Source organism: Lepidochelys kempii, chromosome 11 (genome assembly GCF_965140285.1).
Source record: "Lepidochelys kempii isolate rLepKem1 chromosome 11, rLepKem1.hap1, whole genome shotgun sequence".
In the NCBI taxonomy this organism is placed as follows: Eukaryota; Metazoa; Chordata; order Testudines; family Cheloniidae; genus Lepidochelys; species Lepidochelys kempii.
The window spans coordinates 79,163,325-79,190,933 of NC_136390.1; the positions used below are offsets into that span (position 1 = coordinate 79,163,325).

At 58.2% G+C, this 27,609-nt stretch overlaps 1 protein-coding gene across 1 annotated transcript; it reads right to left on the minus strand.

Moving 5' to 3' along the window:
* LSS (lanosterol synthase) lies at positions 1-27,253 on the minus strand. The gene is made up of 22 exons (XM_073306931.2): positions 27,171-27,253; positions 26,319-26,487; positions 25,311-25,449; positions 24,238-24,346; positions 22,778-22,899; positions 22,031-22,127; positions 20,907-21,042; positions 18,684-18,792; positions 17,740-17,858; positions 17,126-17,223; positions 16,622-16,649; positions 14,839-14,895; positions 13,166-13,237; positions 11,616-11,666; positions 10,455-10,604; positions 5,553-5,649; positions 5,170-5,275; positions 4,539-4,604; positions 3,942-4,022; positions 3,266-3,436; positions 2,544-2,622; positions 1-733 (listed from the first exon to the last, which is right to left on the minus strand). The coding sequence occupies exons 1-22, from the start codon at positions 27,182-27,184 to the stop codon at positions 521-523; spliced, it is 2,283 nt and encodes a 760-aa protein (XP_073163032.2). The 5' UTR covers positions 27,185-27,253; the 3' UTR covers positions 1-520.
* Positions 27,254-27,609: the final 356 nt, after the last annotated feature.

Sequence of the window (27,609 nt, forward strand, 5' to 3'; positions counted from 1 at the left end):
TTTCTAGTGTTATCGTTTATATGGATGCAGTAATTAAAATTAACGGGTCTCCTCAGGAAGCGTTTCTAGTGGGCGGCAGCACCCATGGCAGTTGCACAGGTGGGCCCCGGGGAAAGAGGTTTGGGAACCCCAGGGTCAGGGCACGATCTCCATCTCAGCAAGCGCTGGCATCTCCTCCAGCTTGAAGGGCAGACACCTGCTCGAGGTCACACGGGTAGGCCCCACCCCACAGCAGCCTGCCCTGCGCGACACAGCCTTGTGACACAAGGGAGCCGGGAAGAGGGGTCCCTTCAAGCCAGGCCCCAGCCGTACAGCATGTTTGACTATAAGCCAGCCAGTGCCCACACACTCGCTGCCCCTCCAAGCCCACACGTAGGCACGGAGCCAGAATCACTGTGCAGAGTCCTCATGGACCACGACACAGCGCCAGGGCCTGCCAGGCTCCCTTAAAGAGCCTTGTAGCCAAGCAAATCCTCACTGAGGCTGCAGGCCTGCCATGGGGCGTGGGCAGGGCCAAGGCTCAGAAAGAGGGGGACCCTGACAGAACCCCATCCCGCTTCCCTCCAGCCAGGATCTCCTCTTCGCTGTGCAAGGACCTGGGCTGCAGCTTGCCGGCAAGGCTGCTGCCGGGGTGCAGGCGTGCAAAGCGCCCCAGGGCCCAGATGGGGAAGACGTTGCGGTAGGAGGTGTAGCTGATTGCACAGGACTTGTTGAACACTCCAGAGATGTTCTCCTGCGAGAGGAGAGAGACAGAAAGAGGCAGGATTGGCAGGGTGCTCACGAGCAAGGGGAAGTCCCACAAGCCCTTTGCACTCTCACAGGGTCTGTCGCAGGTACTGTGCCATGTTATGACTGATGCACCCATGTTTCCCACATGTCCCGGCACACGGATACATTCCCTGCTTTCCTGCTCACTCCTGCGGAGGCAGGACTCACCGCACACACCCAGGGCCAGGCTCCCCACCCCACTCCGGTGGCCCCTAGGGGCCAGACACTGGCCAGCAGTGCCTAGGTGGGGATTGCCCTGCCTGGCACAGAGCCAGCGTTAACAGGCTCTTGCAGCCTCCAGCATGTGGCGTGGTCGTGGCACGGATGGAGCGTGCTGCTGGATGGGATTGCAGCCAGCCCCATGTACTAAAACAGTCCTTGGGCTGCTCTAACGTGTGCTGGGGCCGGCCCCAGAATCAGGCAGTCAGACCTCCCCACCTCCCAGGGCTTCCCTGCAGCCCTTTGCCCATCCACTCCCACCCCCTTAGCACACGGTGCCCGCATCTCCCCGTACACCTCCAGCCACTGAACAACAGGGGTCAGCAGATGAGCCGAGCCGCGCCCTGCCCTGTTCCTGGTTCCAGCTGGATCCAGGGCTCCGCTAATCGAGGGCACGGGGCCCTGGGAAGGGTCAGGTAGAGTCACACAAAGCCACGCGGCCTGAGCGAAGGGAGAATACCCCAGAGATATATAGAAGAAGCCTCGTCCTGCCCACAGTCCTTGCACCCAGGGTGCCCTGCGGTATGGTGAGCCACTGGGATGCAAAACGGATCCACATCCACGGATTTTACAGGCTACTTCCATGTGCACAAAGCAGCAAACCCCGCAATGGCCCCAGCTCCACATGACACGGAGGGCGAGTGCTGGCAGGGGAAGGCAGGGCACACAGGGTTGGCTTGGGGCGCTCCTTAGTTTGCCAGCGTGAACAGCGGGGAGATGACAGGCAGCTGGCAAAGCGGAGCCCAGGGGCAGCGTGGTAGGGAGAGGAGGGAGGTCAGCCAGAGACCCTGCCTCATCTGGGTCACTCCCACTGCCGAGGGCATCTGCTCCCACAGCATTTCGCTGCTTTGCAGCCTTGGGCTGCTTTGGGCTCTGCATGGTGCCTGGATCCCCAAGCAACCACGACAGCAAAAGCCCCCTCACCTCATGGCCTCAGCCCGAAGCCTGCACTGATCAGAAGCAGGGCCCACCCAGAGTGTATCCCGGCACCCCCACCTCTCTGTGAGATCTACGGCTCATTACTGCAGCTAGGGATGGACCAACATGCTCTAAACAGCTCCAGCTGGTTCATCATGCCGCAGCTCCCTGCTCTGCCCCACAGGTCACCCCAGTACCTGCTCCCTGCCCTGGCTCCCCTCTCACAGAGTCCAGGGCGAGGGCTCCAGCTGCTGTTTAAACCTACTCCACCAGGGAGATCGTCCCTTCTCCTGAGACCCATGACTTCTCCTGACAACTGCATTCCACCAGCTCACCCAGACAGGGAGGCTTTTCAATACATGAGACAGACCTCTCCCTGGAGCTGGCCTGGACTGTGGAACTCACTGCCACATGACAGAAGAGACCACAGGCCGGAACGAAATGCAAAGCTCAGCGATTCCACGGAGCCATCCTCAACCAGCGATTCCCCCTCACTGACAGCTCCCAGCAAAACCCTTTGAGTCGTCAGCCTGCTTCTCCCACAGCTGGGAGGGACGAGAGGGAGAAGGCTGGCTGGCTGAAATGTCTGCAGTGATAGGGGCTGGACACATTAGAGAAAGCAAAGAGGAGCTGCATACCTGAGGCCAGTCACCATTGGGCAGCTGCTTGTCAATCAAAACCTTGATCCCCTTCTCCAGCACCCCAACATCTGGGTATCTGCAAAGCGAAGGGGCCGAGGTCAGTGGGGCTGACTCCGAATAGCATGCTAGCCCCCGACCCCTAGCGCACGCGGCCACAGCCGGAGCTGTCCTCTCTCCCTCCCCAGCACCGCAGCGGGAACAGGAAAGCTCTTCTCCTCTCCCCACTAGCCCCCAGCACTCACACGATGGCCACACCCCCCACCTCTGTGTCATTCACAGGCCGGCAGGGTGGGCACCAAAGGCCCCAGACAACCAAGCAGGTGAGGAAGCACCAGGCATTAAAGCCAGGCCTGCGACAACAGCCACATCCGGCCGTGCCAAGGCTGGGGTGGCAGCTCTGGGCTGCGCTGCTGCCTGGCAGAGCCCGGACGCTTGCTGTGGGGAAGCCGGTGGCGTGACGACGGCACCAAGAGCCAGCCCGTGGATCGGAGCGGTCACTGGCTAACCCCTCTTGGCGCGGGCGCCTCCCGATCACTCAGGCGTGTGTTCTGGGCTAGCCCAGGCCAGGACACCGCAGAGCACAGCAGAGGGCAGGCATGGCGCGAATGAAGGCTTCCACGCCAGCACCCCGGTGCCAAGGTCCTTGGCAGGGCCATGCTCTGTGAATGCAGGTGAAGAGGACGATGTTCTGCCGTGAGAAGCGGCATCGGTGCTCCTACCTGACGGCCATGAGCCCCAGCAGGGCCCAGCAGGTGTTGTGGATCTGGGAGGTGGGGCTCTGCACGTATCTGCGCTGCTCGCAGGACTCAAAGTCCTCTCCCCAGCCACCGTCCTCCATCTGCTTGGAGACCAGGAACTGGCAGGCCTGGCTCACCTCCCTGCATGCGGCTCTGAAGGGACAAGGCAGAGCAGTGGGAGTCACTGGGGGCAAAGGGCCTAAGCCAGGGCGGCCTCGTGGGGCTTTGGGGGAAGGGGCTGGTGGGGCAGGAGACAGTGTGAAGCTGGGCCAGTCAGGCTCTAGCAGGAGCCTGGGGCTCAGAGATAAGCCCTGGCCCTGGCGGTGGGAGCAGCAGCCTAGGGCCAGGCGAGCTCCTCTGGCGAGTGCACAAAGCTGGCTGTGAACACCAGAGCCCCCAGCTGCGTGCGGCCAACAAGCTGGAGCGAGGGGACCACGGGCTGGGGACAAGGCCCCAAGGGGCTGTGACTGTCAGTGAGTGGGGGACAGGAGGGCTACAGGACAGGTCAGAGGAGCCCGGCAGGGAAGGCTGCTCTGGGTTTGAAAAAGCTCCTCTCCCAGCAGAGTGATGCAGCACCCCCCATGCTCCAGGCCGTGCCCTGCAGGCCCCGGGCAGCCAGGGAGCCACACTCAGAGCCGTGCCGGACTCCCACACTCACCCGTTCTCGTAGGTGTGCTGCAGACAGGCCAAGGCCTCCAGTCCGAACCAGGTGCCGTAGGTAAAGCACACGCCCCAGCTCCTGGCGGGAGGAGAGCGCCGGCGTCAGGCAGCGCAGAACACTCTGCGGCTCTGAACACCACCGGCCCCCCGCACCACAGACAGGCATGGGAAGTCCCCCTCCCTCCCTGCCACAGACCACGGGGAGGGCCCTGTCACCTCCGTCTGTCCCCTCAGGCTACACTAGAGCCGTCGTGCACACACGGGCCAGGAGTCGCAAGCCCATCCCACGTCGCCGCATGTCTGGCTTGTCTCTAGTCCGCAAGCGAAGGGGGCTAGTCGCTCACCGTACAGCACCCAGCGCCTCACGCTCCGGTCTGCGGCGGCACCCTAGACACGACCGTAACAGGCTGGACTGCCGTGGGCTCCCTGAGCCAGCCCCCCACACCCCGTCCCCCAGACCCTGCCACGCCTGGAGGGAAAGGGGAGAGAGGGCTGCCCAAGAGTGCGGACACCAGCCCCTCTCCCCTCACCCCAGCCGCCTCCTGCCCCAAGCAGCGGGGCGTTTGCTGCACCAGAGGTGCCCGTGGCCACTCACCCTTCCCACGAGCCGTCAGCTCTCTGCACCCTGCAGCAGTACGCCAGGCCCTCGCGCAGCGTCTCTCTAGACAGGGGGAGAGGGGGTTCCTTAGTGTGCACCGTCTGCCCCCCTGCCTGCCCGACCCAGGGGCTCCTTGGGAGCTCACATCCCCTCTGAGAAGCGGGGGCCTGGCTCCTATTAAAAGGATCACCCGAGGGCCTTAAGCTGCAAGCGGGACTGAGCTTCCAAAGCCCCTGGGGGCTCAGATGGAGACAGGCCCTCCACCCCGGGACGTTTGCTAGTGGCCTCCCAGCTGGTCTGCAGATGAAACACATCCTGGCCTCACACAGGAAGCAGACGTACTCAGGCGGGCTGTTCTGAAAGGGTAGCTAGGAAAGGAGGGTGCCCCCCGCTGCCCCAGGGCAGGGCTGTCCCAGGGGGTGCACCCAACCAGCAGCACCCGCTGGGACAGCAGCTGCCGTGTTCGGTTACCGGGTTCGTTCCCGGAGCCGTGTGCGGCAGGGTCTGCCCTGCGGGTCAGAGCACACAGGCAGAGCCCGCACCAGGTTCATCCCAGCAGGCCCCACTTACTGATCTCCCCAGGGTGCAAGCTTTGAACTGACACTTCGGTGCTCCCTCGCCCCGTTACCTGACCTCCTGGGCCCGGTGCTCAGGGAAGGCCCCGTGGAAGTGCTTCAGTGCCTGAATGACGGCCGACGTGCACTCCACGTAGCAGTAGTCTATCATGATATCACCTGCCGGACAGAAGAAGCAGCAGTGAGCATCCCCATCACACAGGGACTCGTGGCCAGCAAGCAGCTCGAGGACAATGCCAGGCGCTGACAGGGGCCCTGCCTCCCCGGTGCACTCCCATCCAAGGGGCTGTCTCTGGGGATGGGCACTGGCTGTGTGACTGGGCCGAGACCCCCCCCCGAGCCTGCCTTGGGCAGCACTCCCAGCAGACCTGCCACTGCCTCCCCTCACGGTGCGAGCAACAGTAGCTGGAGAGAGGCACATCGCGCCTACCCTTACCGAACACCTCCGAGGGGTTCAGGAGCTCCAGCAGCCGGCCCCCCCGCTTGGTTTCGTACGTCGCGAAGCCTCCATCAGGATTCCTCATGCTCAACAACTGCCCGGACATGGAAGGGAAGAGACTGACAATCCAAACCAGCCTTGGTCACTCCCTGCTACAAACCAACCCCCTCCCCACAACCCCCACAATCCCTCTCCAGAACCCTAGATCCCAAGGCCAGAAGGGCTGGCCTGACCTTCATAGCACAGGCCAGAGACCTGCCCCAAAGTAAGTCTTTTCCAATGACAGCAGATCCTCTAAAAACAGGCAATCTTGATTTTAAAATGGCCAGTGATGGCGAATTGACCACAACCCTGGAGTTGATCCAAATTTTAAATACCCTCTCTTTCCAGTCTCAATTTGTCTGGCTTCAGCTTCCAGCCATTGGATCATGATAGACCTTTCTGTGCTAGACCAAACAGCCCATTATTAAATATTTGTTTCCCATGTAGGTACTTCTAGACTGGACTCAAGTCACCCCTTAACCTTCACGTTGTGAAACTAAACAGTGATAGACTCAAGGAGGTCAATCAATGGGACAGGTCTTCTAATCCTTTAATAATTCTCGTGGCTCTTCTCTGACCCCCCCCAGTTTATCAACATCCTTCTTGGATTACGGACATCAGAACTGGGCACGGGATTCCAGCAATGGTCACACCGGTGCCAAATACAGAGATAAAATAACTTCTCTCCTCCTACTTGAGATTCCCCTGATTATGGATCCCAGGATCCCATTAGCTCTCTTGGCACTGGGAACTCCTGTTCAACTGATTCTTCAGCAGGCCCCCCAAATCTTTTTCAGAGTCCCTGCTTCCCAGGATACAGTCCCCCATCCTGTAAGTAGGGCCTGTACTCTTTGTTCCTAGATGTATACATTTACATTGAGCCATATTAAAATGCAGTTTGCTTCCACCCAGCTTACCAAGTGATCCATATCGCTCTGAATCAGTAACCTGTTCTCTTCATTATTCACCACTCCCCCAATCTATGTGTTATCTGCAAATTTTATCAGTGATGATTTTAATCCTCAAGCGATTAAAAAAATATTAATCACGATTAAACTGCACGATTAAAAAAGTTAATCATGTTTAATCGAGCAATTAATTGTGCTGTTATACAATAATAGAATAGAATTTATTTAAACATTTTTGATGTTTTCTACATTTTCAAATATGTTGATTTCAAGTACAACACAGAATACAAAGTGTACAGCGTTCACTTTATATTTCTTTTTTATTACAAATATTTGCACTGTAAAAAACGAGAGTATTTTTCAATTCACCTCATACAAGCACTGTAGTGCAATCTCTTTATCATGAAAGTGCAACTTACAAATGTAGAATTATGTACAAAAAAATTGATTTCAAAAATAAAAATGTAAAACTTTAGGGCCTACAAGTCCACTCAGTCCTATTTCTTATTCAGCCAATCGCTCTGACAAACAAGTTTGGTTACAATTTGCAAGAGATAATGTTGCCCGTTTCTTATTTTCGTCATCTGAAAGAAAGAACAGGCATTTGCATGGCACTGTTGTAGCTGGCATTGCAAGATATTTACATGCCAGATGCACTAAAGATACATATGTCCCTTCATGCTTCAACCACCATTCCAGAGGATATGTCCATGCTGACAACGGATTCTGCTCAATAACGATCCAAAGCAGAGCGGACCAACACATGTTCATTTTCATAATTGAGTCAGACGCCACCAGCAGAAGGTTGATTTCTCTTTTGGTGGTTTGGGTTCTGTAGTTTCCACATCAGAGTGTTGCTCTTTTAAGACTTCTGAAAGCATGCTCCACACCTCGTCCCTCTAAGATTTTGGAAGGCACTTCAGATTCTTAAACCTTGGGTGGAGTGCTGTAGCTATGTTTAGAAATCTCACACTGGTACCTTCTTTGCATTTTGTGAAATCTGCAGCGAGTGTTCTTAACATGAACATGTGCTGGATCGTCATCCAAGACTGCCATAACATGAACTATATGGCAGAATGGGGGTAAAACACAGAGCAGGAGACATACAACTCTCCCCCAAAGAGTTCAGTCACAAATTTAATTAACGCATTCTTTTTTTAATGAGCATCATCAGCATGGAAGAATGTCCTCTGGAATGGTGGCCGAAGCATGAAGCATATCTGGCACGTCATTATCTTGCAATGCCGGCTACAAAAGTGCCATGTGAACACTTTCAGGTGACATTGTAAATAAGAAGCAGGCAGCATTATCTCCCATCAATGTAAACAAACTTGATTCTCTCTATTGTTCAACGGCACAATTAATACTGCAATTAATTTTTTTAAATCACGATTAATTTTTTTTAGTTACTCGTGTGGATTAATCACAGTTAACTGACAACCCTAATAAAAATATTAAACAGCAAGGGCCAGGAAACTGATCCCTGCAACACACCTCTAGAAACACACTGCTTGATGCCGATCCCCTGTTTACCATTATATTTGGAAACCCATCAGTTAGCCAGTTTTTAATCCATTTAATGTTTGCCATGTTAATTTTGTATCGTTCTAGTTTTTTCACCAAATTTTGTGTGGTACCACATCAAACATTTTACAAAAGTCTAAGTCTTACATCAACACTATTACCTTTATCAACCAAACTGGACAGGATCTATTTTCCATAAATAATTTTTGATTATTCTAATTTTATTCTCAATGGTGACTGGCATTAATTATATCACCCTCCTTTAATTTTTTATTAATGGAGTTCCTTAGCCGCTCCATTATCTTGCCAGGGACTGATGTCACACTGACCGGCCTATAATTAACTCAAATATTTTATTTACCCTTTTCAAATACTGGCACAACATTAGTTTTCTTTCAGTCTTTTGGAATGTCCTCAATGTTCCAAGGCTTATTGAAAAATCAACATTTACAGTCCAGTGAGCTTCTCAGCCAGCTCTTTTAAAAACTCTTGGATTCAAGTTATCTGGACCTGCTGATTTTAAAATGTCTAACTTTAGTTGCTCCTGTAACACCCTCCAGAGATACTAGTGGAATGTAAAGATCATCATCATATGATAACGACTACACCTTTTGGCTTTTCCCCAAATACAGATAAAAAATATTTATTGAACACTTCTGCTTTGTTTTGCATTATTACTGATCATTCTATCATTTTCATCTAGTAATGGACCAATACCATTGTCAGGATTCTTTTGTTCTTAATATCTTAAAAAACTCCCTCTTATTGTCCTTAACTCTGCAGGCCATAGATTTCTTCTTGTGCCTCTTTGTTTCCCTCATCCATTTTCTACAATTCTTAGCTTCCGGTTTCAACTTCCCTTTTCTTTCATTTGTTATACATTGTTTTCTTATTTTTATAGGTGCCTTCACTTCCCCTCTTATCCAGGTCTTTCGTTATCCATTACCGCCTTCTTCCTTGATTGTGGGATTGTAGCTTTTGGGCATCAAATTGTTCTTAAACAATTCCCAGTTACCATCCACATTTTCTCTGATTAAATTCTTCCTCCCAGCTGATTTTGGTCACAATTGTTTAGCTTTGTGAGATTGGTCCTTTTAAAGTACCAAGTATATATGCCTCTAGTCTGGACTTTATTCTGTTTGCACATTACTCATGTGATCAAGTTATGATCACTTGTACCTAAGCTACCATTAATATTTAGTTGTGTGATCAGTTTCTCTTTATCTGTCAAGACAAGGTCCAATATGGAATTCTTGCGTGTCTTTTTGAGTCAGGAAACGGTCAAGGAGATTTTGAAATCCCAAGGATGTTTTGCTACTGGCTGCATGAGCCCTCCAGCGTGGGTCACTCTGACTGAAGTTCCCCACGATCACACAGCTTTTCCCCCTACACACTGTAGATAGGTGCGTAAGGGTCCGGTCATCCTGGCCCCTCGTGGGATTTGGGGTCTGTCTGCCAGAACATTGATCTATTAGCATTCGAGATCATTGGCTTCTGAGTTATCGGTGACTCAGGACAGGTGATGCCATTTTTTATGTCGATGCCACTTCCCCTCCCCTTCTGCCCACTGGATCCTTGCTAAATAGGCCGTATTTAACATTACAATTAACGTTAACGATTTTAACATTCCAGTCGTGAGACTTGTCCCAGCCGGTTTCAGTAATGCCAGCTAGATCACATTTATGCTCATAGATGAGCAATTCCCATTCCTCTTGTTTGCCACCCGGGCCCTGAGCATTGGTGCATAGGCAATTCAAGAATTTTTTTCTCTTCATGTTCTTTGGCTCCTTGATTTTATTCTCAACATCTCAATTTTGTGCTAAATGAGGCCTCATTTCTTCCTTCTTTTTTCCCTTCCCTTTTGCTAGGAGCTGCCCAGAGCCAGAGGCACTTTTATCCTCCCCACGGAATAGCTGCCTGGTCTCCAAGGCCCTGGAGCCAGCTCGGGACGCTCGCGTCTGCTCCCCAAGACCTGGGCGAATGAGCTCTCTGCCCAGGGCGTCTGTGCTGTGAGCCGCCTGCCCGCCCGGGGAAAGGCACTGTGCTGTCACTCCACGCACCCCCGCAGGGACTGAGAACAGCTCTGCGCTCTCTCCCGCACCCAGGGCAACCTGGTCGTGGCCTGTCAGGCTGCACGCGCTGCTCCCCTCTCAGGACTCGGGAGCGACACCCGTTGGCAGCGAGAGGCCCTGCACTAACAGCCCTGCCGGGGCTCCTCCTGGGGTTCATGCCAGCCAGGCCCAGCTCACATCCAGATGTGATCCCAGGCTCAGACCCAGCAGGTCGTATGTCCAGCCACAGGACGCCGGAGGCCACAGGGGGAGAACATCCCTCACCCAGAAGCCATTTTGTTTTAAGCTGTTCCGAGAGACGTGGCGCAGACTCGGAGGGTCTCCCTCCCCACTGGGTCTCCGCCACCTCTTACCACATTCACAGCATCAAAGAGGCGCCCCGTGGGGACGTGCTCTGCTATGAAGGGACACGTCTCCTGCAGCAGCATCACCGACTTCAGCCCCTCCGCAGTGCAGTCAGCCACGATCCAGCCACAGTCACGGGTGCTGAAGGGGAATCCGCCCTGGGGAGTCAGGCACCAGCACTCAGCCCCAGGAGCACGGAGAGCGAGGGCAACTCCCCCGCCACGCTCTGCCCTGCCCAAGGGAAGGTGGAGCCCCCTCATGCAACCCCACATTACAGCTCCGCTTGTGCACGTGAACTGGGGAGAGAACGCTCACAACCACCCCCCCCCACCCCCCCGAGTCCAGCAGGAGGCTGGGGAATCCCTCCTTAACAGCAAGGTGGCACCAGGAGTTACTGCAATAGCTTTCACGCTGGAGGCTGGGACCAAACCTAGGTCTGGGCCCCGAGCAGAGTGCCAGCAACAGGTGAAGTCCAGCCCGTGCCGTGGACAGGCGTCCCACAGACAGTCAGTCACTGAGCAGCTGGGCGCAACGGGAGCCCCTGGGGAGGCTGCCGCGGAGGAGTCTGGGGGCAGGAGCTCGTGCTGTGTCTGGCTGCCCTTTGCCTGTTATATGGGACCCTCAATTTCCCAGGTGAGGCAGCCTCCCTCACCAAAAAATACCGCACTGGAGAAAACAACGCTGCCCAGCCCCAGCCACAAACAGGCCTTAGTGGGATTGTGCCGCATCTCCTTCCATGGCAACTGGCCTGGCGGCCACCCCTGGGCCCACACCCTATCGGCCTGGGCTCACAGAGCCCCTCCTCTGCGATGTGATGTGTATCAGCCAAGCCCCGCCCGTATATACGGACTCCAGGCCACCTGCTGTTCTGCTTCATATGCCACGGGCACCGCCAGGTAAACGCCAGCTCGTGCCCTTCTTCCAAGCAGGCAGACCGTGTGCGCGGTGGCCCAGCCTAACTGCCAGCCCCTCGGCACCTGGGATCACAGTCACAGCCGCAGACTCCTCCGGACACCAGAGAGTCCGGCCAGAGCCTCGCTCTGATGCTATCACAGGATAGCTCCGCTTTGAGTCTAACAGAGCTAGGGGCAGCCGGACACATGAGGAACGAACATGGAACGACAGGGGAGAATCATCCCAGGGAAATCCAGGCCTGTGGCAAGCTGTACCTTGCTCATCTGGCGATAGTATTTCTGGTAGTCGGGCGGGTTATCCGGAATCTGCAGGAGATACAAGGAGCACCGGTGAGGAGGAACGGCAGGAGGTCCCATACGCCCCACTGCAAAGGGCAGAGGTCCCACAGCTATGGCAATGGCCATGGGATCAAGGCCAGCCGCGCCCGCAGAGTACTCCTGTTTGCGCTGCCAGTCTGATCGCCTGGGACTGGTGCTTGTCCGTGCCACGTCTCCCTGGATCGGCCCAGGGCCAAGGCTGGCCCTAGACTCTAGCGCTGGGGGGGGATGAGCAGAAGGGACTTCCACTGCTGACCTATTGCAGTATGCCCCGGTGCTGCCCTGGCACGCCTGTGTCAGCACACATGGCACCTGGAGCTCTCCCCCCAGCCCGGCTGCAGAGGGCCCTGTGCGTCCACTCGTTTTCAGTGCTTCACCCCCCCTCAGTCCGCACCAAGCTTCCCATGAAGCTGCCCTGCCACGCAGGGCCCAGCACCAGGGACAGGGCAGCCTGAGAGCCGTCGGCTGCGGGGGTCTGACCCCGGCCAGGCAGCCCTGCTTAGAACAGGCCTGGACGATGCAGCGGTGAGAACACCAGCGGAGGTTCACTAGCGCCTGGGGAGCAGCCCCAGGAAACGGGACCAGTGCAGGGATGTCACAGGAAGCTCAGGGCCAGCCAGGCCCGTGTGCCAGCTGTGTCCAAGAGCAGGCGGGTCTCCCTCCCTGAGAGAGACAAAGCACACTGCCGTGCCCTGCAGCACTTCCCGCCCGGGCTCCAGGGCTGGGTGGGGAACAGCTCACTGCGAGAACCCTCACTGGAGCTGCAGGGGGACAGAAGCAGGGCTCTGGAAACAGGACCTAGAGAGAAACCGGCTAGGTCAGCCCCTACAGAAAAGCCCCATGGAATGTAAGAAGGAGGAAACCTACAGATCCAGCGACATTTGACAGGGGCGCACAGAAAGGACTCTGCAAACTAGTGCATTTCATAGACAACAAAAGCCCCTGAGCTGCGCAAGCCTGTGGGACACACAGCATTCGCCTCCCTGCCACGCTCCTTTAAAATGCCCCGGGACTCTGACCCCCAGCCCCAAATGGAGTTAAGCACCTCAATACCTTTGAGACTCTGGGCCTCTCTCCCTACCGTGGTCTGGTACCAAACCCCTTCCCTCCGTATCTCCCAGGACGGCCAGTGGCGCTGGGTGCCGAAAGCCAGCTAACGAAACTGTAAACCCTGTGTGTTCAAACGCAAGGCCAAAAAAACACAAGTCCTGCTCACTCCACAGGGGGGCAGCACAGCTCCGGAATTCGAGAACTGTAACGTAAGGCTAGCGTCCTTCCAACAGCACCAGCGTGCCTTTCGCAGTGAAACCTGGGGGAGCTGCACCCCCCACCGACCCCTAGCTCCCACGCCTACAGCGCACGGAGGGGATGATCCGCAGGGCTGGATGCCGGGAAGCTGTGCAGCAGCTCCGTGCACGGGAGGACACTGCAGCCTTACCGAAGTCAATGCTGACTCCCCACATCTGTGACCCCAACTCAGTGCTCACCTGGGTGATTCTGAGGAACTCATGGGCCTGCCTCAGACAAGAAGCGAATGCCGGGTCATTCTGAGCGCCAGCCTAGACAAGGAGGCAGACACACAAAATTAAGAGACGTCACTGCTCAGTTCTGTGATCAGCTTAGCTCTTCGGGAAAAACAAATGAGAAGAGATCTCCTGGAATCCGTGCCCGGCACAGTCACTCCCTGGTAAGAGTCAAACACAGCACTCTGGCCAGCCAGGGACTCCGGGGCACCAGAGTTTCACCCAGCAGATCTGCACTAGGGTGGCTCAGCTGGCACAGGTGAGGAACAGGAACTCTCAGGCTCCGAGCGACTGGCAGAGCAGCAATGCAGTGCCCGACGCTGGAGCTACGCCAAGCAACACACCTCCATCGCTCGCTCGGAGCGGCCAGACCCCAGTCTCTATATTCCAACACCGCTGCTGGCTCCGAGCCGCGCTGGGCTCTGGGCGGGTTGTACACAGCTGGTGCGATGTGGCCCATCTTCGTAGCAGTGCCCCACAGAGAACACACTGCGCGTGCAGGGAAGAGGTGACAGGAACTCCCCTTGATCCCTGCCCATATGCACGTCAAGGCCTACCCACCAGTGCCGTGGGGCCACATGCCTGCACCTGACGGGGGTTAGGACAGTATTTTCAGGGGCCACATGCCTATGGAACAGCTATAGCGGCTTCTCCCTGCAGCTGGCCGAGTGCAGGTTCCCAAGCGGCGAGACAGTGCTGCTCATCTCTGGGTGTTTACTACCGGGACACGTGCAGAGCCCCATGACATTCTAGCCGTCCTCCAATGACACCTCGCACCCAGCGTTCAAAGGCCAGTCCGCCTGCAAACCTGCCCACACCTGCCTTCGTACGCAGGTGCGTCCACCTGACGCTACGGGGCACTAGCTGTTCCGCACCCTTAGCGTGCGTTCGGAGCTCTTTGGGATCGCAAGCCTGCAGGTCTCTCTCTAACGGCTGTGCTCTGGCTGCACCACCGGTTACCGCAGGGGTGGCCAACCAGAGCCTGAGAAGGAGCCAGAATTTACCAATGTACATTGCCAAGGAGCCCCAGTAATACGTCAGCAGCTCCAACCCCCACACTCCCAGCACCTCCCACCCACCAGCAGCCCTGCTGATCAGCGCCTTCCCCTCCCCCCCGATCAGCTGTTTCGTGCCATGCAGGAGGCTCTGGGAGGGAAGGGGAAGGAGCGAGGGCACGGCAGGCTCAAGGGAGGGGGCAGGAAGGGGTGGAATGGGGGCAAGTCCTGGAGCAGAGCCAGGGGTTGAGCAGTGAGCAACCCCCAGCACGTTGGAAAGCTGGTGCTGGGCCCCGGAGTCGGTGCCTGTACAAGGAGCCACATATTAACTTCTGAAGAGCCGCATATGGCTCCGGAGCCCCAGGTTGGCCACCCCTGGGTTACCGGCTCAGTGCAGGGAGCTCAGGGTGACATTCTCTGGCCTGTGCTATGCAGGGGGTCAGACTCGATGATCGTAACAGTTCAGTCTGGTCTTGACACCGGAGGCTGTAGAAACCTCTCTCTAGTGTTACTGTTGAGTGTAAACTGTAGGAGCTGGGCCCCCAGGAGCCATGGCACTGAGGAAAGTGCAGGATGGTGCCTGTCTGAGACCCACGCCCCTTGTGGGGCGGCCAGCAGGCTGGCACAACCAGCAAACGTTACCTCCAGGAAGGCTTGGACGGCAAACGCTGTGTCCCAGAGCTGGGATCCGTTGGTGCCCTGGAACAGAAGAGCGTGCACTGAGAAGCAGCTTTTCCATCCGCCCCAGGCTTCCCACCCACCCCTACAGGACACGATGAGCAAGTGCGGCCACGCTGCCTGCAGGCTGCCATCACGCTGTACCCATGGGCCCCGCAGAGAGAGAAGGCTGTAGGGCACGCTGGCTGGGTACCGGCACGCTGCACCAATGGGCCTCGTGCACAGGGAGGGCTGCAGCCTAAGGAAACCCACTGGGGCAGAAACGGGCAGCAGGAGCAGGGTTATGGGGTTTTTTGGTTTGGGGGATGGGAGTTAGAATTTCCCTCCAAAGCTATTTTAGGGTCTGATCCTGCAAGTCCCGCATGGACCCAGTGCAGGATGGCTCCAGGCACCTCACCCAATCCAGTGCCGGTGTATACAGCACCCTAGGCTGCACGCTGCATCCCACACACAGCGACTGGAAACAAGAGAGAGCCCACAGCAGCAGGGAGAGCGCGAGCCGTAGGCACGGGCGAGAGGGTCTCTGAGCTGAGATGTGAAGCGAGGCAGAGCCAGGAAGGCTGGCCCAGAGGGAAGGAGCTGCAGGGAACACAGCTCTCGCATGGTAGAGGAGGCCGGAGGGAAGGGGAGAGAGGCTGCAGCAAGCCTACAGAGGGGTTCAGAATGAGGTCAGTTTGGCCATGGATCCCAAACCCAGCGGGGAGTGCGAGCAGGGGACTGGGATGGGCCGACAGGGCTCCAGGCACATGGGGGGCTTGGGCAGCAGCCTGTGGGTCCCGCTGGATTCTGCAGGGCTGGGCCGTGGGGCAGCCCGAGAGAGGGCAGTTGCGGTAGTCAAGCCCAGAGGAGCTGGGAGGTGGTCTCGGTGGACCACTGCACGACTAGACCACCTGCATGGCGGATCTGTGAGTGCTCTGTCAGCCGGGACCAGGCCACGACACCAGGAACAGTCCCTGTTTGCACAGGCAGACAGCAGTGCGAGCGGCTGGCCGGGGGCAAGGGGAGCTGTGGGGCAGGGTAGAAAGGAGGTGGCAGAGCTGTGTCTGGGGGATTCGCCACTGCCCCAGGAGAAGCAGATTTGCCTGGGAGACACTGAGCTGCAGGAAGTGGGACAGAGAAGCAGGCCTGCGTGGCCAGGGCGTGGGGGAGCAGCACGCAGCCCCTTTCCTTGCTGGACACTCAGCTGAGGCCCAGCAGCCGTTAGTGCTCTGTTCTAGCCCCCAGCACGGGCAGGAGTGGGGCTGCCCGCTAACGTGGGGGCCAGAACCGCACAAGCAGAGACAGGACAGGACAGGACAGTACTCCTCCCCTAGGCTCCACCTCAAGAGCAATAAATGTGTGGCAGGGGCGGAAAGCCAGAGCAAAGGGGCTGGGCACCGGATGACGGGTGCCGAACAACCCCCAGAGGTGCAGGGGAAGCAGCTGCCTGAAAGCAAGGACACGTACTGCTCCCGATACCTATCCCTTCTACCCTCAGCCAGGAGGAGGAGCAGGACAGGAGAGGCGGCTGCCGCGAGCCACACAGCTGGACCAGGGCTGGCCCTGCGACTATCCACAGCCTGGCAGGAAAGGGAGACATTGCAGGGGTGGCAGATCCCCTGAGGCAGAGCAGCCTGGCGAGACCCCCTTTGCAGTACACGCTCAGTCCCCGGGTGAGGGATCCCTGCCCAGCCCTGCAAGCCGTCTCAGCAGCAGCGAGAGCGCGCCCAGCGTCCCTGCGTTCGCTGCCAGGGCCACAGCGCCGTACCTGCATCTTCAGGCCGTCGAGCCCCAGCCTGCATGGAGAGAGAGCACATCATTGCAGCAGCCTGGGGAGCGCGGTGCCGTCCCCAACCTCCCGCAGCCACCCGGCGTCCGACAACACTGCTGTCGGGGCATGGAGTACTCAGCTTCAGTGGCCGTCTTTCAGCGGATTCCCCAGGGGCCCTGGCCCGCCCCTTCCCAGCCCTCTGGCCCCCACCTGACTGGGAGAACTGGAGCGAGTGGGACTTGCTAATGAGAAGCCAGTGTCTGGAGCTGGCTGCTGATCAGCGTGGGACCCCCCTGTTCGCATGCTGCCTGCAGAGAGCCCCCTGCTCCTGGGGCCTAGGCAGCGGGGTAGCCCTGGGAGCAGAGTGGGGTCCCGCATGGCAGGGCTGGGCAGCGGGTTCCCTGCTAGGGCCTGCGGACTCCCGCGCGGGACAGCGGGGCTCTCTCTAGTGGAGCCCTGCACGGTCTTCGGGGCTGGGGAGGTGCATGGCCCTGGCCTTACCAGAGGTAATCAGGGATCCTGGAGACGTGCTCCTGGAAGGCTGGAGAGCTCTCCCCCTCCACGTACCAGCGAACCAGCATGTTAATGGTCTTGGAAATCTGCCGAGAGAGAAGGCGTCACTCCTCTGCAGAGCACAGCCGACCTGACCTTGTGGCCAGCCACAGGAGCAAACTCCAGGCTGGGGACTGTCTGCAGGTGAGCGAGCAGGTCTACATGGGGCTCTGGCCACAGAATGGACCCCTTGGCATCCCCATGTCTGTTCCCCATCACAGCGCAGGAGATCACTCTCCAGCCAGGGCCTTCCACCAGCTGACTCCACACCCCGCAGCTGTTCCCAGAAGACTCCGCAGAGGGGGACAGCTGGCATGCCCTGCCTCCACTGCCACTGGACAACAACCAGGCGGCTGCTCATGCCCCTAGTCATCTCCTGGGAACTCTCCTGTGTGCAGCGCCCAGCACAACAGGCCCTGAGCCCGCCTGGATTGCTGCTTGCTATGGTTACATGCCAGGGCATCTGTGCAGAGCCGGGGAGTCCCAGGCCGGTCTCTCCCATGCCTGGGCAGGAATCGGAGTCAGCTCTGTTTATTCGTTGGGAGCGGTAATGAGCAGCCTACCGGGCCAATGCTGATGGCCTTGGTGAATCTGTCATCAGCCTTGATGTGGTCGTACAGCTCCGCGATGGCTCGCTGCCTCAGCCGAGCGCTGTGGTGGGCTTCGTATACGTTCAGGATGGCTGAGACGGGAATGAGAGAGGCACAATAAGGAAACTCTTACCAGCTGCATGGTCCCAACTCCTGTGCAAGCAGGGCCTGGCCCCGAGCCCCAGAGAGCTCCCCCCACCCCTTCCCTGGCTAGCCAAGGCTCTGGGGGGAGCAGGGAACAAGCCCCAGGGACACAGCCCCAGAACGCTCCACACCTGGACTAAACCCTGGGTGTTTCACTGCTGCTCAGCCCGAGGCAGGGCCAGAGGGAAGGGGGAAGCTGCTGAAGGGGGGACAGAACCTGAGGAATTCACTCAGTCCCCCAGCCCACGGCCCGCACGGGACTCGGAGCCTCTGCAGTGTTTGGCATTGTTCTACGAGCCCTGATTCGGCACCAATGGCACCAGATACTCAGGATGGCCCTGGGTTCAGCCTCCTCCAGCGGCAATCAGCACAGAGCCCTGCGCCTCTTCTACCTGCTGGGCCCAGGCGGCTGCTGCCGGCTCGTGGCCGACGCAAGCAGCCAGTGCAGCACACAGATTGTTCTCATGCCCGCTGGGCAGGGCAGTAACTGAGGCGCTATGCTGAAGCCAGGCAGACACTGCTTTGTCAGGCACAGGCATTCCCTCCCGGCTTAGTAATTTACTGTCTTGCCAGCTTCTGCCCCTGGCCACTCTGAGATCCCACTGGCAGGGCAAGGCTGACGGGAAGCTTGGGGGCTGCACTGGGGTCGGATGCAAGGCTATGGGGCAGCTCTCAACTCCGTCAGTGACCCATGGCTGTGGGGACAGAAAACAACCTGCACATCCGCTATCCCTCGCCCTGCCCTGGCCAGGCCCAGCCAGTGCCCCACTCACCATTGGCGAGCGTGAGAAGCCAGCTGTGCGGGGTGTAGAGATCGCAGGCTGCCACGTTATTCCTCTGGGCCGGCCAGTCAATGCTGGAGTAGTCCTGGACGTACAGCTCCTGGCGGGGAGCAGGCAGGAGATTAGCCAGCCGGTCACTAGCGCGCCATGGGAGCAGACCCATGAGACGGCTGCAATTGTCAGCATGGCAGCATTAGCAGCCGGGGGAGTTCAGCATGGAGTGCGTAGGGCAGCACCAGGGAAGGAGGACAGCGCTGCCTGGCCCGCTCTGCGGGCTCCACACCGGCCACCAGGAAAGGTCCCACGTGGGAGCTGCTCCCAGCACCCTTTGCTAAAGAGACTTAACAAGAGCAGAAAGCACCTTCAGATGTGGGGGGCCTCCAGGGCCCACATAGCCCAGAACAGGGGGAGCATGTTGGAGCATGCTCAGGCAGTAGGGAGGGCTAACACTTCAACTTAATTCTGGCTGGAGGCCTGTGTGCAGGACTCCACCCCCCTCCAATTCACAGCAGGTCTCCCACAGCCCCATGGGCAGGAAGACGACGGCCCCCTAAGGCATAACTCCCCTTCAGGCCTAGGGGTGTCAGGTGCCCAGCCTGAGACACCAAGTCTGATTTGCAGAGGGCAGAGCTCAGTTCTGTCAAATCAGACCCCTCCCGGGGGGCCAACAGCACCTTCCAAAATATCACTCTTCCCTTTGGAAAGTGCAGGCCTTAGGCATTGTGAACGAGTGTGTGGTAAGTACCGTGCCATGGCATTCACAGGGAAAGTCTGCTCCCTGCACAACCCCAGACACTCTGCCCTTGGCTTTCCTTCCTACCTTGTCCTCCCAGCTCTCTCCTTCCTTCCCCAAAGCCCACCCCAATTCCTGCCCCATAGGGCTCCCTCCATCCCTCCCCTCCCATCAGCCAAGGTTATCAGCAATGGAAGAGCATTAATGCGGTGCCTTATATTGGCTATTTGAGGAGAGCACTCCCGGCCCCCCGTGACTGTCCTGGCCACTGATTATCAGAAATAAGACTGGCAGGTGACTGGATCACAGGGCAGAAGAACCTTCACAGGCAGAATATACCAGCTACCGAAGGGCAGAGAAAGGCAGAACAAGAACCAGTGGCTAAAGCCATAAGGCCAGAACAGTGAACAACAAGGATGATCAACCACCGGAATGAGCTGCCAAGGGAACTGGCAGACTCTCCATCTTCCAACTGGCTGCTTTTCTGGATGGCACACTGTACTGAAGCCAGACATCGCTGGGCTCAGTCTGAAGTAACCGGGTGACATTCTCTGGCCTGTATTATACAGGAGCCTGACGAGATGATCTACCAGTCCCTTAACGTGATGATTCGGCCTCCAGGCTGTCATGCAGACAGCAGGGCATCGGTTCCATGCAGCTCCTGTTTGGAAGGTTACTACCACACATATGATGGCAGAGCCTTTCCGTCTGCTAACGAGAGCTGGGATGCTGCACAGAAGTAACACACCAGTGGCCACATACTGACATCAAGGGGCCCAACCCAGCATGGGCCAGTCGTACCTCAGCCCTAAACTAAAGGGAAAGCATGGAAGGGCCACGTGGCTCAGTCAAGCAACAACCCCCTGAAGGAGCAGAAATGCAGCCCACACGACGCCAACATACAGAAGCATCAGCCGTGACAGGGAAGGCGTAAGGAGGCTCAGAGGGAACCGGAATGGCCAGCAGCAAATAGGAACTTCTGTAACTCTCGGAGAACCAGAAGCTGGCGAGAGTCGCTGGCCCTGTTAGAGCAGCAGGGAGTGAGCGGAACAATCAGAGAGGACGAGACGCTGAGGGGCAGGGTTGCCAAAGTCTTTGCCACAGAGAACGAGGGGAGATTCCCACCCCAGAGCTCCTCTTTGGAAACAGAGACGAGGCAGCATGAGGAACGGAGGTGTCAGACACGGGGCTGCTGGGACATGGCGCAGGGCCATCGTGGTTAGTGCCCAGGCAGAGGGGAAGACCCAGAAGCTCTGGTGGGATGGGGGAACAAAGGGTCGACGTGGGGATCACATCACATCACAACGAGCCCACAGGGATCTCCAACAAAGCACCACCAGGTGCTCAGGGCCTGCGATTCAGGTCCAATGAGGAGATTCGGGTCCATGCGACTAGACACAGCTGGGCCATGGCAGGAAGGGTCTCCAGGCCACCGTTACCCAGGGTGAGGAGCGGGGTGGGTGCTCAGGGAGTTCGTTTACCTGTCTGAGGCTCTGGACAAGCTCATCCTCCCCGGCAGTCAGGCGCGTGGCGTAGCAGTAGCTCATCGGCAGGTACACCTGACGGCAATGGCACCAGAGCGTGGAGGGGTGGGCTGGCATCCAGGTCGGGAGCAGCCTGCCACACCACAGAGGAACGCTGTCGCAGGGTGCGGGCTGGGGAGTGGAGGGTCGCAGGGACACGGGCACAGCTAAGGACAGGGCTATGGGGCAGTCAGAGGGGTAATGTGCCCAGGAGACCCTCGGGGGGCCAGGATAGCCGCTGCCTCAGCGTCAGAGCAGCCCTACAGGACAATGCGCAGACCCCAGGCAATCACTGCTCCATGCTCCTAGGGTGCGGGGGAGCTGGGAGAGAAGCCGGAGACCTTGTTTGGAGCCAGGAGACTGTCTCCTCCAGCAACGCAGCGAGGCTGTTATCCTGGGCGGGGCCCTCTGCCAACAGGCTGCATCTGATTCCCTGCGGTTCGTGTTAAAGGGTCCAGAGGGAGGCGCAGGGGAATAAACAGCCTCTCCTACAGGGAACATTACAGGGAAACTGCCGCTATTTTCCCTGTAATCAGCCAAATGGCTGAACTCCCTCACCTCACACTGCCCCCTGCTCCTGGCCCCATGGCCAGCTCGGGCACCAGCTGTCCCTGGGCGCTGGGAGAGTCTGCGGCACTCCCAGTTCCAGGACGGGGACAGCCATGGCATGCCAAATGGGGAGGAACCATGTCAGGACCCAGCACAGGCTCAGCCCCAGGAGGAAGGGATTTGAGGCGAGCGCAACGTGTGGGTCTGGAGGCTGGCAGAGAGGGCAGGAAGGCCGGAGCTCGAGCTTGGATGGGGGAGGGAAGGTCATCAACAGAACATCCCTCCTGAATCAGTCCACGCCCCAGCGTATCCCCTCTGCTCCAGGTCCTGGCAGGAATGGTGGCTGGTTTCTGTGCCTGAAGCCTGCTGGCCCAGGCTGAGCAGGAGAATGGGGGACTGGTGCAGGCCGGAGATTGCTCTCAGGGTCCCTGGTGTTCAGCGTTGGGCTCTCTGCTAGGTGCTGCTGTGAGGGGACGGGGCTGCGGCTTGGGACTGAAAATCAATACACTCTGCAGATACAGAATAGCACCTACCACAGCTCAGGGAGCAGCGTGTTCATTCCCTCCCAGCTGTAAACATTCAAGACGGCCAGCCAAAACTTCCCCCAGGACGGAATTCCCACAGCACCACCTGGAGAGACACAGACACAGATCTGGGCTCTGATGGCAGCTACAGGGCCTGGGGACACGGACCTCACCATGTGACAGGGCATGAACAGAGGCTCCTGAATCCTGGTTTGGTCGTGCGGCAGGCAGGGGCCCTGGACAGCTGCAGGCACACAAAGGGCACTGCACACCGACAGACAGCCATTCAGAAACGACATGTGGGAAAGGCACGTTTTCTGTGCAAGGTGCAGCTGGCGAGACCACTGAGCGTCGTGTCACGGAGCCACCTAGCGAAGCTAAGCCACGTGAGGGGTGCTGGAGGTGGCGATTTAACCCACAACTGACTGCTGAGAGATGGACCGGATGTTTGCAGAGATGGACCGGCCTCCCAAACGGAAGTGTTTGCAACCGGTGAAGGAGCTGAGGTTTCACCATCACCCCAGAAGGTGAGCACTGGAGAAGCTAGGGGCGGCAGGGCAGAAACTGATGTGTGAACTGCACATGCTGCCATGCAGCCGAGGACAAGCCATTGCAAAGGCTCACGCCACTCTGGGAACATGTCCCCTCGCCTACCACTCACCCCTTCGAAGCTGGGCAAGTCCTTCTAAACATAGTCCTTCTATGACTGCTGGGGCGAGAGGACAGGATATCAGAGAGCTCCAGCCATGTGCTGACCTTTGCTGTGGAGGTTGATCCGAGCCCTCACGAGGTCAGGGTCATCTGGCCCAACTCCCAGGATCCTCAGGGACGTGTAGTTGAGTGCTGTGCCAAACACTGTCGATTTGTCTTCCACATGCCTGCCACATACAGAGAGTGGGGAAGTCAGACGTGGCTGAGAGCTTGTGCCATCAACCGAGACTGGTTTTACTGGGGCAAACCTAAGCAGGGGATTAAAGCTAACTGGGCAAACTAACCGAAAAGCAACCACTCTGGGCCATGCTGCTGGGAAAAGGGAAGGAAATGCTCCCGGTCCCTCACGCTAGACGTCTCCCCATAGTGAAGAAGGGCTCTGGCCACGCCACATGCTGGCCTCCACGGCACTGCAGCACCAGCAGTCTCGCACTCAGCAGAGCTCCGAGCCATCTCCCACATGTAAGGGCGCACCAGGCCAAGCTTGGGATGCTGCGGCGGGGGCGGGAGCTTCAGAAGCACTCAGCCATGGCCTAGCCTGTCCCCACTGAAGCCATGGGCAAGCGCTCTCGTCAAGCCAAGGGGGAGCAGAGCGACACCAACGCCACGTACTTTGAAACCCCCACCGTCGCATTGCTAGAAATGCCGATGAAGTGGGGCTTGATTTGATAATGAAATCAGAGTGTTTTTCTCCCAGGGGCCAGCTTGAGGGCTGGTGGGATTTCAGTGATTTTGTTTAATCGGTTGAAGGTGAGACACACTGAAAATGAGCCAGTTTTGAACATTCTCCCTCATTTCCTAATGCTCCTCCGGGTCCCTCTCTCCCTCGCTGGAATAGGGAAACCTGCCTAGACAGTGGCGGAGAGCTGGCCGTGCAAGCGTACGTTTCTACCATGATTTCTTCCCCTTTCACCAAGGCCTCTGATCACAGATCCTCCTCCTAGAGACGGGAAAGAATTCTTCTCCGGTGAAGCCAAGACAGAATGCACGTAACAAGGGTACAGCCACAATGCCTCTGCAGGCCGGCCCCCGACACCACCCCAGCGAAGTTCCCGGCAGTCCATCCCTGCCTGCTGGAAGGCTCCCCTCGCCCTTGTTTCTGTGTCCCCCTTCCCCGAGTGTATTTAATGACCCAGCCAGCCCACCCCACTAACACACCTTGAGCCACTACAGCTGCTCTGCACCCCCCCAGGAGTGCCATGACCCGGGGCGGGCTAGTGACGGGCAGCACAAAGCAGGTGCAGCAGGACCTAATGCCTGGCAACCATGTCTCAGATATAAGGCTGTATTGGAGCATATTAACAACACGTGAGGCAGACATCTCAGGAATGGAACTGGCTTTTGTGCTTGCGAGGGGCTTCTGAGATTTCCATACCATTTTCACCGGCTGTTTAGTACAGGGACAGACAGATAGGAACCATTCCTCTGGTCAACCGGGTCTGGAACACACAACCGGCCCAATGCAGCTAGAAGAAGAAGAAGAAAGGAGCTTCTCTGCTACTCACAAGCCCCAGCCTCCGTCAGGGAGCTGCACCGAGCGCAGGTAACGCACCATCTCCCTCCTGTACCCTTCTGGCAGTGGGATCTTGGCAACGTGGCAAGTGATCAGGAAACCTGTTGGACAAAACAGTCCGCCCTTTAGGACAAACTACCCCCCGATTTCAGCCACTGGCACAGTCTAGTTGGTTCAGAGAAGCATTCAGAGTGACAGCCGTGTTAGTCTGTATTCGCAAAAAGAAAAGGAGGACTTGTGGCACCTCAGAGACTAACCAATTTATTTGAGCATAAGCTTTCGTGAGCTACAGCTCACTTCATTTGAGCTTATGCTCAAATAAATTGGTTAGTCTCTAAAGTGCCACACGTACGCCTTTTCTTTTTTCAGAGAAGCATGTGTCCTCTTCATGGTCAGCACAGGACACGAGAAATCACTGTAGCTAGGAGTCCCAAGTAAGCACTGCACTTATAGCTAACAGGGCGCAGCTACAGCCCAAGGCTAAATGACTCCAAGGTCATCGTCTGCTGGAACCCAAAAGTGTCATCAGGGCCACCCAGACAGCATGCACGTCAGCCTGTAACAACCACATGACCTTCCCTAGCAACCCCGGTTTCAGCCCCCACGGTGGAACAGGCTGTTGGGGTCAGAACTGCACCAACGGACCCCCCCACAACACACACACACACACTCAGCAAAACCAGACAGGGGATTTAACTGGCTAGGTAGTTCTTGGTGCTTCACAACAGACGCCAGCTCATTATTAAAGACACGTTCATTGGGGATTAACTGTAGTGCAATGCAGCCGGGGCATTTCCTAGGTCACTGGCTGGGGAAATGGTTGACCACTACAGGTTTACTGCCCAGTGTGCTGGGGAATAACAAGACGCTGCCCTGCCCAGGCCTACGACAGCGTCTGACCCTGAATCATCCCCCAGACAGCTAAGCAAAGAGCCAAAGACCCCACAGACCCTGGCCACACTGCCGGATCCTGCTTGGCACCCGCTATCCCAACCCTAGGCAGGTAACTCTGTAGGGAAGTGCTGACGCTCAGAGCACACGGCGCAGCCCTTTCATCCACCATACCTGGCAGCAGGAAGAGGGGGCCCCCATAGTCACCGGCCCAGTGCCCATCCTCCGCCTGCAGGCCAGAGTAAAACTTCATCCCATTCAGCGCCGCTTCCTGGGCTGTGCAGGCCTGGGGCAAGGCCTTGAAGAACTTACTCTGCAAAGAAAGGAAGAGGAGCGGGAACAGACACAAATTAAAAGAGCAATGCTCCAGCTCGCGCACAAGGAATGGCCAGCGGCCAAGACACCAGCAGGCTCCCAGCACCGCACTAGCTGGTGCAGGAAGGGCAGGGGAGGAATCATGTGCCTTATGTTAGGGAATATGGCGGCACCGCAGGCCCATGGGTAATCCGGGTACGTGTACCTCCCCCATGGCCTGCACTGCACTGGCCTTTCACACAATGCTTAGTAGCAACGCCAGCAACCGGACACCAAATCCAGCACCAAGCGACTGTGCGGCACCTGCGTAGGGACGAAGAGGGCATGGGAGGGGAGCAGAGGAGGAGCGTGGATACAAGTAGGGCGCTTGCTGCCTTGAAGCATTTTCTGAGTCATTCAGTGCATTATCCGCAGAGAGGACCAGGCCTGCCTAGCCCAGCATGGGTCAGCAGGCAGGGACAGAGCAGGGCAAACAGTCTCCCCCCCATATTTTCAGGGGCCAGATTCCAGGGCTCCAGGCATGGAGGAGCCAGAGGATTCCGGTCCCAGGTGTGTAAGATACCCTCTTGCAGGTGGCTGTGACCCCTCCCCTCTTCCCCAGTAACCAATACAACCAGGTTGGCGTGGGGTGTGCACGCTGCCCCTGATGCCGGCATTACCTGTGCCTGCCCTGTAGAATTAGCACGCACGTGAGTCCAAGACAGTCACGGAAAAGAAGCCTTGCTTCAGAGACAACAGCTCAGCATTTGGGGGCAGGAGACAATGGCAGAAATAGGGGAATTACAGCCAGCCACAAGAGCATAGGGATCAGGTGGGTGCCCCCTTCCCAGCCTTGGCAAGCGCTGCGCGTGAAGATCAGCCACCCACCGTGTCCAAGCCGAGGCAGTGAGCCTCCAGCCCGCTCTGCTCTCGCTCAGGTTCCTCGCCAGCCTCCAGATAGCGCCATCTCTGCCGCCCCTCTTCATTGCTCAGTCGCCAGCGGGCGAGGTCACTGGCAGGCTCTGTTTTATACGGGCCGCCCCTTCTCCGCAAACACCTGGAGAGACCACAGGGGACCAGACAAACCCCGGGCGGGTCACCAAGCGCTGCTGGCTCCGAGCATCAGGCGGCCAGTGCCCTGGGCCGCGCAGTAGACAGGAGAAGCCAGAGAGCTCCGCACTCGGCCCCGCGCTGGCTGCCATCGCTTACGTTTTGCTAAACAAGAATGAAGGGGCAAGCACCTGACAGGCCCTCCACCGGGCCCGCACAGAGGGCCACTTCTGACAGCGCTCCCCCTTCCTGGCACCTTCCCGCCCCACACCGCCCTCCTGTCCTCGCAGCAAGTTCATGGGGAGCCTCCCATCGGCCCCTGGGGACCGGTCACTGCAAAGGGGTGGCGGCTCTCTCACCTCCCGCCGTGCTGCGAGGGGTGGGGCAGCTCACGGCTTTAAAAGGTCTCTGAACTCCTCGGAGCCCCGGCCCCGGCCGCACTGCATGGGGGGGGGGGGCCCTGCACTGCACGGACCAGTGAGTGCGGGCACCGCGCTGTGCAGCGTGACACCCAGCCGTACAGCGCCGAGCACAGGGCTGGGGCCGACTGCCCGCTGCGGGAGCCGCCGGAACAGAAGCAGGCTACAACTGGGCTGCAGCAACAGCACCGGCCGGGGTCACACAGAGACGCGCACTCACACACACACACTCGCAGAGATACGGGCCCCGCGCGCGCGCCCACACACTCACGTCTCGCGCCCCATCTCGCGGCCGCCCCGCAGCCTCTGCCGGCCCAGGCCCCCGGCGCGCGGCTCCCCGGCTCGGCAGACGTGGGCCCACGCGGCGCCGGCCAATCGCGGCGGGCCCCGCCCCCGCCCGAGCCGGGCCCGGCCGGGCCCGCAGCGCTAGCCCCGCCCCCCGGCCGCGGCCCCGCCCCCGCAGCGCCGGCCCCGCCCCCCGCCCGGCCACCGCTTCGCCGGCCCCGCCCCCCGCCCGGCCACCGCTTCGCCCGGCCACCGCTTCGCCCGGCCGCTGCCCGAGAAACGCCCCGCGCTCGACCCCACGAGCCTGCCCCCAGGGGGCGCCCGCGCCGGCGGCTCCCCCCCGGCCCCGCCCCTCGACCCCCCGACACTGTTACCCGCCCCCACGGCCCCCCCCGGACACAGGGTCACCCCCCCCGGACACTGCT

Bases quoted from the DNA above. Each gene is read 5' to 3' on its own strand.
- LSS (XM_073306931.2), bottom strand. The intron at 4,605-5,169 runs GTAACGGGGCGA...CCCCCTGTCTAG, and splicing joins CACCGGGCCCAGGAGGTCAG to AGAGACGCTGCGCGAGGGCC. The intron at 3,437-3,941 runs GTGAGTGTGGGA...TTGTCCCTTCAG, and splicing joins CAGCACACCTACGAGAACGG to AGCCGCATGCAGGGAGGTGA.